Genomic DNA, 14,548 nt, shown 5'->3' with positions numbered 1-14,548 from the left:
AACTATTCACCTGAACAGTTTATGATGTTGTATCATTGTGGTGATATCATTGTAATCCTTGACCATCAAAACATGGGGTAGACATCACATTTTCAGTGTTATCATGTTTTGTTCAGGAGATAAATACAAAATAAGTAATTCAGTTATGGCGGAAAGCAAAATGGCCGCCACAAGGCGTTTTTGAGATGGCTTCATTTCTGAAAATGTTCAGGGCCACAAACTGTACATATGTACCAAGTTTCATGCTTTTATAAAAAGTGAACATAATTTTCACATATCACCTGGACTATAATAAGTTTTACTTTTTTAATTTCTGGTAAATCATATGTAAAACACACACAGATCGTTCTAAGAAAACAGCACCATTTGTGTGCTACAAAATATGTGTGTCCCCGTGACGGATTGCTGACATAACGCTACTATACATATTTTCACTTTCTGTTCTGGTAAGCTCACATTTATGTTAAAAAATTATTGTTTGATATTTCTGATATCCTATCGAAGGTAGATTGTTTGTTTTTTTGATCAGCTGGTTCAGAAAGACAAGATTTTCTTACAGTCGTTATCAATATTCATTTATTTTTACCAACTAATCTGAATATTTAGGGGTCACTTCATGGTGCTTCCCCAGTGTCCATTGTGGTAATATACTGTATGTACACTGATGATAAACAACAACATTAAAACCCATTTCCTAATATCGTGTAGGCTGCCTTCGTGCTGCCAGAACAGCTCTGATGGACTCTACAAAACCTCTGAACGTGACCTGTGGTATCTGACATTAGCAGCAGATCCTTTAAGTCCTGCAAGTCATGAGGTGGGGCCTCCATGGATTGATTTTGACGATCCATCACCTCATAGATGTTTAATTGAATTGAGATCTGGTGAATTTGAAGGTCAAGGTGACACCTTGAACTCTCTGTCATGTTCCTCAAACCATTCCTGAACAATTTTGCAGTGTGGCAGGGTGTAGTATCCTGCTAGAAGAGGTCACTGCCATCAGGGAGCACCATTCCAATGAGGGGTGTATGTGGTCTGCAACAATTTTTAGGTATGTGTCAAAGTAACATCCACATGAATGCCGGGACCCAAGGTTTTCCAGCAGAACATTGCCCAGAACATATAGTTAGGGAAAGTTAGGATTTTTTTTTGCCAATCTGCAAAAAAATTTCTTACCAATAGCTTTTTTTACCATATGTTCCTATAGGTGTCTACTCAGTAACACCTCCCAATTTATCCACGGCCAAATCCTCGGGGAAACGCCTGGAGAGGCAATCAAAGTTGGGGTGCCCAGACGGCCTGGGTAAAAATAATGAACATTATTATTATTTTTTTTATATTACCATTTGAGATGACTAACTAGGGGTTTTTAGGGGTACCGAATCTATCCCAGCCATTAGTTTTGAATAAAAATGACTCCAAGTCCATACAAAAACCACATAAAAATGGTTTTATTGAACAATTACAAAACAAAACTTACTAAATCGGTTTAAGGCCAGACACTACAGGTGAATAGAGTCAAATTTTTAACTAGCAGATATCACCATGAAACTTTACCAGTTTGTTACCTATATTAAGATGAGAAAAAAATGTTGACAAGTTTTCTGTAATTTAATTTTAAAATATGCAAATTAGGCAATATCTAATTAAATATGCGCTAATTTGCATATCTTTTAAAAAACAAAATCTGAGTATTGGATAAAGCCAGGTTAAAAATAATTTTTTCATTGTGTTCATAAATTAGATGGGAAAAAAATTACGGAGGGATTTATGGATATCTACTTTTGTTATCCTGTAAATCAGAAAATACTGTCAATAGCCTTAAAAAAAAAATTTTGCCATGTTTTTTGGAATAAAATGTTATATAAATCAGGCTAGGAATAATATATTTACAAATCCCTCCGTATATGTCTTCATAATATAACTAGGTACAAGACTGGAGAGTTTGGTGTATATAGGTGCTACTGAAGTGGAGATTTCAGACTTGGAGTATGAGAGAAAAGTCATTTTGAGAAAACGGATTTGACCAATTTGACTTTTCTCTCATACTCCAAGTAAGTATGAGAGAAACCGATTTAGTAAGATTTGTTTTGTAATTGTTCAATAAAACCATTTTTATGTGGTTTTTGTATGGACTTGGAGTGATTTTTACTCAAAACTAATGGCTGGGATAGATTCGGTACCCTAAAAACCCCTAGTTAGTCATCTCAAAAGGTAATAAAAAAAAATAAAAAAAAAAGTTCATTATTTTTACCCAGGCCGTCTGGGCACCCCAACTTTGATTGCCTCTCCAGGCGTTTCCCCGAGGATTTGGCCGTGGATAAATTGGGAGGTGTTACTAGACACCTATAGGAACACATGGTAAAAAAAGCTATTGGTAAGAAATTTTTTTGCAGATTGCCAAAAAAAATTCCTAACTTTCCCTAACTAATAACCCACCTTGGAGTTTATTCAAGTATGCTATATCAGCAGGGCCACATTAATGCACAGGCTTACCTGGACTTTAGCCCAGGGCCCCGGGCTGAGGGAGGGCCCCGGTGATGCAGAAAAAAATTATAACCAGGTATTGCACACCAGATCTTGCACAAGTCTTTCAGTTGAAGATATCTAATCATCAAACAGGCAAAAGTTCACTTCAAGAATAAACAAAGTGGTGTCGATGAGTTTGAATTTCGGTGTTTGAAAAAACAGAACAAACGGAAAGAGAAAGCAAGAAAGCGTGATTATTATAGCTCTCTATGCTTTGTATTACACAAAGCATAGGCTACGACTTTATTCAAGCCACAGAAAGACAAACACTTCGCTAAAAGATGCACAATACATAATCGTCATTGTAAGGTATAGTCCCCATGATCTGATTACATTTTTAAAAAAGTAATATTTTTTGTATATTTTTATATGAAATTATAAATGAAACTGAGTGGAATTTTGTATTGGAAAGTTTTATTGCATTTATTTCTACAAAACAAAAGGCTGATTTGATTCGGATGATGGAGCTGATGTAGGCAGTCGTTCTAAGTAGCCTGTGCAAATAGTTCGGACTATGTGCCAATATGTAGTTCATGCAGTGATATTTGTGTGTCAATTTCCTATGACAGACCTATTGGTTCGGATGTTTTGTTAATGACATTTATTCCTGCAAAATAAAAGCTGATAACTTGGGCTTTGTGATTAAGAAGATTGAGTGAATGTAGATAATAGTTCTGGTGGATGAAGGGCCCCTCAAGATATAAAGCCCAAGGGCCTCTGATAGTCTAAATGTGGCCCTGGTTATTGGTATACTTATTTAAAACTAAAAATAAGAAAGTACTTTCAGTCTACTTTTTATGTACTTCTCAGAAATATACTTAAACTTACACTTAAGTATACTTGGCTAATACTTACAGAAAAGTCTATTTGGCATGTACTTGTAGGCCTACTCAGTCTTTTGATCGAGAATCGAGATATACTTAAAACTATAAATAAGTATTCTAAGCATACTTGGCTTGTAGTTTTGTTTACTCTTTAATTACACTAACATAGTTTCACATACTTGCATGTTTTGGCACCCAATACAATATATTTGTTTGAAAATATTGATTTATAAGGAAAACAGATATTTTCCTAATTCTGAGTAAGTAGATTTTTGTGTAGTCCTCTATAGTGTACATAGGAATTAACTGAATTTTCTGTCATTTATGAGACAACGCGTCCCCACCATTAATGGAACGCCAATTTCCATAGTGCCTCCAGCTGCCATCTCTTCTCCAGGTAAATGATATACGCACCCAATCTAAAACAAAATTCATCAGACCAGGCAGTCTTCTTCCATTGCTCCATGGTCCAGTTCTGATGCTCACATGCCCATTGTAGGCACCAGCTTCAAGTTTTTCAGCAATTTGAACTACAGTAGCTCTTCTGTGTGATCAGAGCAGAAGACTCGCCGTTTTGGAGATGCTTTGACCCAGTCATCTAGCCATCATTATTCGACCTGTCAAAGTCAGTCAGATCTTTCCGAAATTCAAACACTGACAGTTGATTTGTTGCCTAATATAGCCCAACCCTTGAGATAATCAATGTCAGTCACTTCATCTGTCAGTGGTTTAATGTAAAATGAGAATTTAAAATGCTTTTTGATTCAATCTTTGTAAGAAATGCTTTAATACATTTGGTTGTTATATTAAACACAATATTGAAAGAGGTTTTAAATGGGAAAATACTAAATTAGGCAGTGTAATCTTAATCTGTTTACTTGTTAGGATTAACATTGTAAGTGTTTGCATTTGTGATACCGAATTTAAGTTCATATACTTCCCTTAACACACAGCTTGCTACTCTTAAAGATAATACAACTTGTATAATAACATCCTACAATATAATATAGACTTTTGATGGCATTTTCATCATATTCTATAAAACTCAATCAAATGCAGCAAAAAGCAGTCACAAACCATCCAATCCAGGCAAGTCATTTAGTACTTTTTTTTTTTAAGAATCACAAAATGCTCAAGCAAATCTTACAAAACATGACAATCGATTATATCTAAACATTTTGTACTTCAAAGACAAACTTCCACATTCTTAAGAATTCTTTATGAAGAAAATTTAAATCGATGGTCCAACCGTAAAACATTCCTGTCCTAAATATTAAGGAATTTAAGCCATGAGGGAGAAGGTTGTTTTTAAGAATAATTCAATGCATTTCCCTCTTAAAGAACATACACACTTATTCATAGAAAATAGAAAAACATTGAAAAAGAAGTGAAGATGAGCTTCAGAAAGTCCATATCTGACACTCCATGTCCATGAGAGATCAGGTAGTTTAAGTTATTGGTTTATGAGTATATTTCATTTCTGAGGATGCGAGTGCTAATAAAGATGCACAAAGAACCATGTTCAGTGCCTATGGTTCCTGGGGTGTGGTAATGGGTTCTGTGCCCACTTTGTGCTCACTGCTCTGGGCAGAACCATTGAGAACATCAGTCTTGGACCTCTTGGACTCAGGAGGATTGCACGCTGGGTCACTGGGAGGAGATGGTCTCTCTGTAATAAAAGTATTACAGACCATTCAAACACAATTTAACCAAATAATTAAAACATTAGGAAGAAAAAACAACTTTATAAAAAAAAAAGCTTAAAACAAACAAACAAACAAACTTAAAAGCATGCAATAATTGGTTCTACTAACCATGCTTGGCTTTCTCAGTGGAAGATGGGGTGACAAAGGGATTGGGGGATCTGGGTACAACTGGAGTCAGTGAAATTCGTCTGAAAGAGAAGTACATACTTGATGTAATGTGAACATTATCTTTACTGCTAAAGTCATGGATTTGTCTGTAAAACTAAATCTATAATATCAAGGGATATATTTATGGGTTGCCATGACAATTAAAAAACAAACAAACAAAAAAAAAAACTACCAAGCCCCAATTTGGAATGCCCTACCTAGGAGTTGGTCCTTTTGGAGTTGTGGTACTTTTGGAGTTGAGGGGTCCAAGAGGAGTGCTGGGGGCTGTATGAGGTGTAAGAGGTCCTTTGCTGAATCCAGGGGTAGAGGGAGCAGATTTGGGTGTGCTGGGGGCTGTACTGGCGGCAGCTGCTGGTGATTTGGGGGTGCTGGGTTTGCCCCATCCCTCCAGGGTGTTGAGTGTGATCCTCCTGGGCTGAGGTTTGGTTTTCCCTTGCGGTGTGCGTTTCTCTTCTGGCCCAGATACGCTGGGGGTCTTCGAGGATGCAGGGCCAGTAGATCCCTCTTTCTCCTTTTCTTGTACGGCAGGTATGTTGGCCTGGCGAGGCACTGGGGAAGCAGTCCTGCCATTGGCTGAGTGTCTCTTTCCCTTCTTCTCATTGGTAGAGGATGGGGTCACCATCTCCAGTGGAGGTCGCTCCTTCAATGGGGTGCCCAGCTCCCCCTCTTCAAATGACACAAAGGAACAGTAGCCGTCAGTGGAAGACACTGCCAAGAAGGAGCCATCACGAGACCTGTGGAACAATGTGCATAACAACAAATGTTAGTGAATGACTGCTATTATCAAAATTATTCAAGACACTAGATGTCTGCATTTTCTATAACTTGATCAATAACATTGAGTGGTCAATTGGATTTCATCATAGACAAAGACCATTTGTAAATAGACAGGAGTGTTTCAGGCTACTCTCTTCTGTAAGGTATGCATCTGTGACACATGAGAAATAAGTTTTGGTGGCATTTATCGATCATTGCAAATTTCCCACTCTTCAACTTATAAAGTAGCAAAAGGCCAGGACTGGAAAATAAATGAATAAAAAACATTAAAAACAAATGTATAAAAATATAATAATACTTATTATTATTATTATTATTATTATATGTAATAACATGCTATATTATTGATAGCATAATAAATGTAAAGCATTTCTTTAGTTTCAGTTTGTGTTCCAAATTCCAAATATATTTGCCTGTCACAGGTTACCCGACACAAAAAATGCCATGCAACTACTTTGGGATGCATTTTGTGGACAGAAGAATCTTCCCCCTGCTGTCACAACGTAGAACAAGCACAACTCATGTGAAAACAACACAGGCTCAACGCATTAACTAGTCTGTACAACATCTATTTACGTATGTGTGTCTTACCAGCTCAGATCACTCAGTGTGTGGTAGTGAATGTTGGAAACATATCCGAACGGCATCGTCTGTTGTGTGTCGTAAAAGAAGATAGAGTCTTCTGATGCAACCGCAAATACCAGCCGATATGGCAGATTAAACGTGTTTGACACCGGCTTCAGTGAACCATCTGTAGGACAAAGAGAGTAGTGTTGTCACGATTCTGAAATTACCAACTTCAATATGATACTTTGAAAAATATTTCAAAATATACACTACTGTTTAAAAGGCTGGGGTCAGTAAGATTTTTTAATGTTTTTAAAAGTAGTATCTTCTGCTCACCAAGGTTGCATTTATTTGAAAAAAAAAAAAGTAATATTGTGAAATATCATGACAATTTAAAATGACTTTTCTATTTTAATATATTTTAAACTGTAATTTATTCCTGTGATCAAAGCTGAATTTTCAGCTTCATTACTCCAGTCTTCAGTGTCACATGATCCTTCAGAAATCATTCATGATGATTTGATGCTCAAGAAACATTCATTATTATCAATGTTGAAAACCGTTGTGTACAATTTTTTCAAAATTCTTTGATGAATAGAAAGTTCAAAAGAACAGCATTTATTTAAAATAGAATATTTTCTAACATTATAAATGTCTTTACTGTAACTTTTGATCAGTTTAACTCATCCTTGATGAATAAAAGTATTGATTTATTTTATTTCTTTCCCCCAAAAATAAAATTCTTACTGAACCCAAACTTTTGAACGGTAGTGTTTAATGTTACAAAAGCTTTAGATTTCAAGATTACATTGATAATAATCATAAATGTTTCTTGAGCATCAAATCATCATATTAGAATGATTTCTGAAGGATCATGTGACACTGAAGACTGGAGTAATGATGCTGAAAATCCAGCTTTGATCACAGGAATAAATTACACTTTACTGTATATTCACATAGAAAACAGCTGTTTTAAATTGGAATAATATTTCACAATATTACTGTTTTTGTTTGTATTTTTAATCAAATAAATGCTAGCCTGGTAATACCAAACTCTGCTACTTCGCTTTGCTTTGTATACAGAGTCTGGCATGGCACAATTGAAAAGTGTTTTCTCTCTCGCGGGGGGGACGCTTGTCTGAAGTTTAAAATCATTGGTTACCCTTAAGCCAATCACATGACGTTTGGTTATGGCGTGTGTTATGCGCATGCTCAGCCGCATCTAACTTCCACTGTAAACACATGTATGATGCGATAACAAAACCATCGAGCGAAATACCGGAGTAAACATGGCTGTGAACGACTTTTGCAGATTATGTGAAGTAAATCTACGCATCCACGGTACAATCAGCATCTACGTCACGGCTCTCAGCCCGCCCTCTGTTCGTTGATTGGCCCGGCCGTCCGAAGGCCGCTGGAAAACTGAAAGATAGGCTGCTATCTCAGACTGACTACAGAAGCGAAATGAAATTGAGCGGAAGTAGGAAGTCTGACGTAGTCAGGCTAAATAAATGCAGCCTTAGTGAGCAGAAGAAACTTCTTTTAAAAACATTAAAAATCTTACTGACCCCAAACTTTTGAACGGTAGTGTATATTGTATACCATTTGAGATACCAAGAGGGAAAACTGCCATACAGATAATTTATCTCAATTTTCTGATAACTTGAATAATTGTTGCAATAGCTAGTTACAAAAGTTATTCAGTCAAGAGCAGTGAGTGATTCTCTGTGAGCGCAAACCCTGCGGAAATGAGAAATTATGCGCAGTACAAGCACTATTCAACCGGAGCGAATGGGACGAGTGAGTGAGAGGAGGAGGGTGTGTCAACTTGCTGTTGAAGAGAAGAGAGCAAGAATGCGCAGGTGGTATCGGTATATATATATATATATATATATATATATATATATATATATTGGAACAGTTTCAGATATTTCAGCAGATACATAGAAATATCGATATTTTTGACAACACTAGAAGAGAGAAGAGCACCGTCTTTCCGTTGCATGGAACACAAACATAGCCCTGGAAGAGTATTGTTTGCACCTTCAGTTCTCTTTGTCTTCAGCTCAAAGTACACTGGGCTGCAGCGCACAGCCAGGGTCGCTTTAGATGGACAGGGTAGATGAGCAATGGGCCTAACACACAAACAAACAAACAAACAAACAGTTAAACATTTAAAGTTGACTGTGTCAGAATTCGGGCTGGTTATTAAAAACTGATTCTTATTTAAAATACTGGAACCACAAGGTTTTCATGCATTTTTTTTTTTTTTTAGATTTACTTTACACTTTTTTTTTTTTAAGAAATCTCTTATGCTCAAGGCTGCATTTATTCAATAACAAAAAAAAAGTAAAAACAATAATATGGTGAAACATTATTACAATTTAATATAACTTTTCTATTTTAATGTATTTTAAAATGCAATTTATTCACAAAAAGCATGTTGTTTTGATACATTTTATGCATACTTGCTAAATAAAAATATTAATAATAATTAAAAATGACCCCAAACTTTTGAGTGGTAGTGTATATGTGATTAATGCATAGGTTTACAATTGACCATACACATTTAGAACACAAACCTCTTAAAGCTTCTTCTGGAGAACACATATGTGGTGTTTGTGACATTCTCTCCAGCCTCGACACACCCAGCTAAAAATAAATAAAAATATTCCATAACCACACAAGGACAGTACATGTTAATGGACACTGGGCCAAATATACATACTGTATAATGTGTCAAAATGCATATTAAATAGCTTGTTATATAAGAAGTCTCACATACATTACATACACAGTATATACACTTACAGTAGATGATGGTGTTTTAAAGATGATAGTGTTTGTTTGTACCTGGCGCAAGGAGGAATGACCCATCTGGTGTGAAGGTGAGACGTCTGAAGAACGATCTCATGCTGTCATCATGGAACATTCTGTAGTTCTTCACCTGCACAAAAGTCATTAGAATTTAAAAACACATTTAAGAAAGTATTTACAAACGTTATTTCATAATGTCTATATATTACTTCCAAAGAAAAAGTGTGAAAAATATAATATTAGGATAATCTTTGAAAATTGAACAAATAATATTTATCACATTACAAATAACATCTTGTGTTGAGCTTGTGTGAAGCACTTGAATTTCACTTTTAAAAGGTCGTACAAACCCTGAAATAAATACAAAAATATTTAACAATTTCTGCCACAATACCATGGCTACAGTTAGCATTACCACATTAAATCCATGCTGAACATTGGTGATTTGTGGACTGAAAAGCTTTCTATAACTTGTTTGTTCATGGCACAATGTTTCTCCTGGACAGCGCTGTTTGAGCCAATTAGGGATGCACCGAATGTACGTCCGAAAATAGCAAAAACAAACAAACAAAAAAGCACTTTCGGTGTTCGGCCAAATACGTGAAAAGACAGAATAAATTTTACCAAACAATGACGTTTTTGACATGATCAAATAGCAACCAGCATGAGTAAGAGGCGCACACATTTTATAAATGCAGCAAACATGTTGGCAGTGTGGAAGAATTTTAAAGTGTCCGAAAAATATGTAAAAATGGCCTTTTGCAGACACGGTTCTGCTTAATTGTCTAAGCACCCTCAAACGTAAGCAAGCGCACCCTCAGATGATACTAGTGTTGTCAAAAGACCCGGTACTTCGGTACCAAGTCGGTACTATTTTTTTTTAAACGTCACGGTACCAGGTTTTCTCAAACCCGGTACTTGATGCGCGTGCATGCCCGAAGCGCGTGCGGTTGCGTCCTCTTTATAAAAGCGCTGATGCCGATCGGCGGTGCTGCTGCTGTTGTGGTGCTGATGTTTTAGCGCGTGCAGATACGTTATTTCAAATGGCGCGCGGCATGCGCGCTCATAATAGAAGCGGCGCGCTCGTTTTTCCATGTGCGCCTGTGTTCATGAATGCATAGCAACGACAGACGCCACAGGAGTACAAACGCTTGTGCGATCTGCGCTCTCCATGACGACGAGGAACTCTTAGCAGGTTTAAAAAGCCCTTTAAAAGTTAAATATGAATGCAGTTTTGGATTAAATAAAAGTATAGTCAAGTCAAATAAAACATATATTGTATCTCGTATAGTTTGGTAATGCTACAATAAGAAACCATTCATTAACATTACTTAATGCGTTATCTAACATAACACATTGAGTGAACAATATATTTTTACAACATTAATTAATGTTTGTGAATGTTATTTAATACAAACACTTGATTGGTCATGTTTGTTCACTTCATTCATTGTGCATTAAATAATGTTAATAGAAATAATGTTAACTTTTGATTTTAAAAATGTATTTTAAAATTAACCCCTAAAGGAGAATAATTGCGACAGTATATAACTATTGTTTTTTTGTTAGGTCATTTTATCTAATGTTATCTAACAAATGGAATCTTGTTTTAAAGTGTTTTTAATACTACAGTTTCCATCTTTGTAACTGTGATATACACTTTAATATAATTATGTAAATTTAATCTAAATTAAGCTTTGGTACCGAAATTGGTACCGAGAACCGTGGATTTTCACTGGTATCGGTACCGAATACTGAAATTTTGGTACTGTGACAACACTAGATGATACTGTAATATATATTGGCGAAACAGATTCAGCAAACACTCAAGTGCATATTTGTGTTTGTGCTTTTTTTTGCAACGGTTATCAATGTAGCCAATCACAGACATAGTTGTTGATCTCTTGAACGCAATGGCCAATCAGAGGTGTTATTTCAGAGGTGTTATATATAAGTTTAGAACACCAGAGTTTTTATTCAGTGCTGAGTTATGCAGGCACGCAAAACCTCTTTATTACCAAAAGGTGTGGACACGGTGTAAGAAAAAGATTTATTGTGCACGGTTGGGAGCTTCATTGAAATTGTGTACACTGCTATGGTGGAGCCGCTGCTTAGCCTACATCTGCACTGTACTAGAGCACCCTCTGTAATTTTAGAAGCACCCTCAGTGATTTGATTCTGGAACCAGGCCTGTAGAATAATAGGCCAAAAAGGGGGACTCATCGATTGGCCAAATAAAAATATTTATATTGCGATTTGTTGGTAAAAAAAATTTGAAAAACCACTTTTGGTATTCGGCCTTCATATTCATATTCGGTTTCGGCATTGGCCAAGAATTTATTTCAGTGCATCCCTAGAGCCAATATGGTTTATAACAGAATTCTGCAGAAAATTTGAATGGTTCTCACTAGATCTTGCAGTAATGTTATTAATTCTGCTGCGAACTCAAACACATTCTTTCTGGATCTCTCAGAGTTGTGTAGTAGCTGCGCTGTCTATTATAGGTCTGAGCCGATAAACAGTCCGTGCTGCGCAGCTCAAATGAGTAGCGTGGTATCAGTTTAGTTTAGTACAGTTTCTCATTGAAACATAGTGGTGGCCAAAGTGCGCACCAGCAGGAAAAAGGCTGTAAAATGATACCGTTTGGTCATAGTCTGGAACTCTGAAAGGGCAAGGAAGACACTGTCCACATCAGCCAATCTCTTAATAATTATCAGCTTAATAAAAATAAAGGCTGGCTGAAGATCCTAGTGACACTCACCTCTCCATCTGCAGAAGCGGCTGATGCCATCTTACTCACGCTGTAAGCTTTTCTCCTGTTGTGAGCACTGTACACACGCATTACCCTAAGACACAGAGATTTTACATGCTGTCAGTTTGTAAAACCATGAAAGGTTTCATTTCAAAATGCTCATCACAAGACTCTTGTCTATGATAATCTGTAATGGCTTGAGATTCATTTGAAAGCCCTTAAAAAATCAACACACTAACCTGTCACAGCTTAATGTGCTGATGTACTGCCCAAGTGGGTCCCATGCTACTCCTTGCACATAACTCTTGTGATCATTAAAAATGCACATCTTCTGACCTGCAAACAAAACAGGCACTGAATTCAATACATTTACCATGATGCATTTAGCAGGCGCTTTTATCCAAAGCAACTTACAATAGAGGAACGAAAACAATTCATCAGAGCCAACAATATACAATTTCAGGTTTATTAGATAGCTGGATTACGAAGCAAGCTTTATGAAGGAACTTCATAAAGTTCTGCTTTCTAAACAACTATTATCATTTTACAATACTGTCATAATTTAAGTCACATAGCACTTCAGTACTGATTCAAGTTTCATACCCTTGTTGATGTCCCACATGATGGCAGTGTTGTCAACAGAGCCTGAAACCATGAAATTCCCATCACTGGTCCATGAGATATCATATACATCCTCAATGTGTCCCCTAACAAGCACAAACAACAATATGAGCTTTGACAAACTTCTTCAAAAGTAATTATAACTTAAAATTTCAATGAAATGAAAGTAGGTGCAAATGGTTTGTTCTATATTGTAATGCGTATCTGAATGAAACCGTTATCAAAAAAAAGAAAATTGTTGGATGGGGAATTGGTTCTAGCCATTGATTGTTGACAGGCAGAACAGCTAAGTATGAGCTTGAGGTCGTTTGTAAGAAAGGGCAAGCGTTTAAGCGGTTATTTCACTGAAAGATCAAGTCAAGACATTTTGATTAAAAATTATGAACTCAAAAAAAGCAGGACACAAAAAATAGGACATCATGGACCGATAAATTGCTCTCAATAAGATCATTAAAATGCATTTAGAAAATAGGTAAGATGAATTTTCATTTCATGCTAAATTTAAAGTCAAAGACAAAATTTAAAGTTAAAGTCAAGAAGGGACATTTTAATTGCGATAGATTAAAATCAGACCTCAGAGTCTTGACCACACTCCAGCTCTCTTTATTGAGCTGAGCATCTTCATCTTCCTGAAAGGTCGGGGTTTGTTCAGGCTCCTTATTGTCATTCAGTTTCCAAAGCAAGATAGCAGCATCTTGAGAAAGCAGATATTTTTATTAAGACATTTATAAGTGATTGCAGAACTTACCCAAGTGATGATCTGACTTTAAACTTACCATCCCCTCCAGATGCCAAGACATCAGCAGTGGGTGAGAAACGCACTACGTTAACCGCTTTAGTGTGTCGTGCCAAGTTAGACAAAAACTCAACGACCGCCTTCCCATCAGGCCCTTTATCCACACGCCACATCTGAAAGAGAGCAGCTCTCATCTTACAGTCTGTAATGTCACCACCAGTGTTAACTTAAGAGACACATGTGATGTATTAACTCAAGGTAGAGCTCTCTCTCACCCGTACTGTGGTGTCCACCCCAGCTGTAGCCAGCCGCTGTGTCCTTCCCTCACCGCTCTGCTGGAAATCCAGACTGTACACTGGCTCCTTATTATGCCAGGCAATCTCACAGGTTACCACCTTCATTCTGACTCCTGATGGACGTGGATACAAAGAGATAAAGATATGAGGGAAGTAACAGAATGTAAAAGATGATGGCACGACAGAGGAAAACACGCATACTGAAAAGCAAAATAGGAATTCATTTAACAACGTCACAACAGCAATACACTATCCTGTTACTATATAACCAGTGGAGTTGAATACAATGCGACATTTCTATAAAGTAAACAACACTAGACATTTAAATATACTGGAAGCTTAAATGTCCATAAATCATAAATATGCGAGAACCTTTAATAAAAGTAATAGCAACCCGTAACATTTATGTGTAACGTTAACAAAGTACTTTTAACTTGCATTATGAACTATTACAGCCGCAGCGTAATCTGGACCAACTCAACAAACACAACAGTTCTTGAAGAACATTAGCGGTAACAGCACGTAATGTCAATTAATAATACATTATAAAAGTCACAAGGCATATTATATATAGAAAACATTCATCCAGTTACCTTGACAATAAAAGTTGCAATAGTCGTTACAATTGTTCAGCACAGTTGCTTCGTGTCACTCCCGCTTTCACCCAAACACAGACGCCTTTCCCGCTCAGCGTTGTAAGAATGAGAACTTCCGGTTTCATGGGTTGCCTGATCCCACACATAAAATCCGACGTC

The 14,548-nt window shown here is 36.7% G+C and overlaps 1 protein-coding gene across 1 annotated transcript; it reads right to left on the bottom strand.

Moving 5' to 3' along the window:
• Positions 1-4,068: 4,068 nt before the first annotated feature.
• Positions 4,069-14,512, bottom strand: chaf1b (chromatin assembly factor 1, subunit B). Its single transcript, XM_081369038.1, has 14 exons — positions 14,387-14,512; positions 13,773-13,906; positions 13,538-13,670; positions 13,335-13,455; positions 12,744-12,847; positions 12,380-12,476; positions 12,150-12,234; positions 9,425-9,518; positions 9,154-9,223; positions 8,615-8,706; positions 6,596-6,755; positions 5,425-5,961; positions 5,168-5,247; positions 4,069-5,022 (listed from the first exon to the last, which is right to left on the bottom strand). The coding sequence occupies exons 2-14, from the start codon at positions 13,896-13,898 to the stop codon at positions 4,883-4,885; spliced, it is 1,839 nt and encodes a 612-aa protein (XP_081225164.1). The 5' UTR covers positions 13,899-13,906; positions 14,387-14,512; the 3' UTR covers positions 4,069-4,882.
• Between the last annotated feature and the right edge of the window lie 36 nt (positions 14,513-14,548).

This window comes from Scardinius erythrophthalmus (genome assembly GCF_964197995.2).
Source record: "Scardinius erythrophthalmus genome assembly, chromosome: 6".
Lineage (NCBI taxonomy): Eukaryota > Metazoa > Chordata > Actinopteri > Cypriniformes > Leuciscidae > Scardinius > Scardinius erythrophthalmus.
This window is presented reverse-complemented; position numbering and strand designations above follow the sequence as displayed.

Coding starts and splice junctions, on each gene's coding strand:
- chaf1b (XM_081369038.1), bottom strand. CDS start 13,898: ATGAAGGTGGTAACCTGTGAGATTGCCTGGCATAATAAGGAGCCAGTG. Junction 5,248..5,424: donor CCAAAAGGACCAACTCCTAG/GTAGGGCATTCC, acceptor CTTCTCTTTCAG/ACGAATTTCACTGACTCCAG. Junction 5,023..5,167: donor CACTGAGAAAGCCAAGCATG/GTTAGTAGAACC, acceptor CTTTTATTACAG/AGAGACCATCTCCTCCCAGT.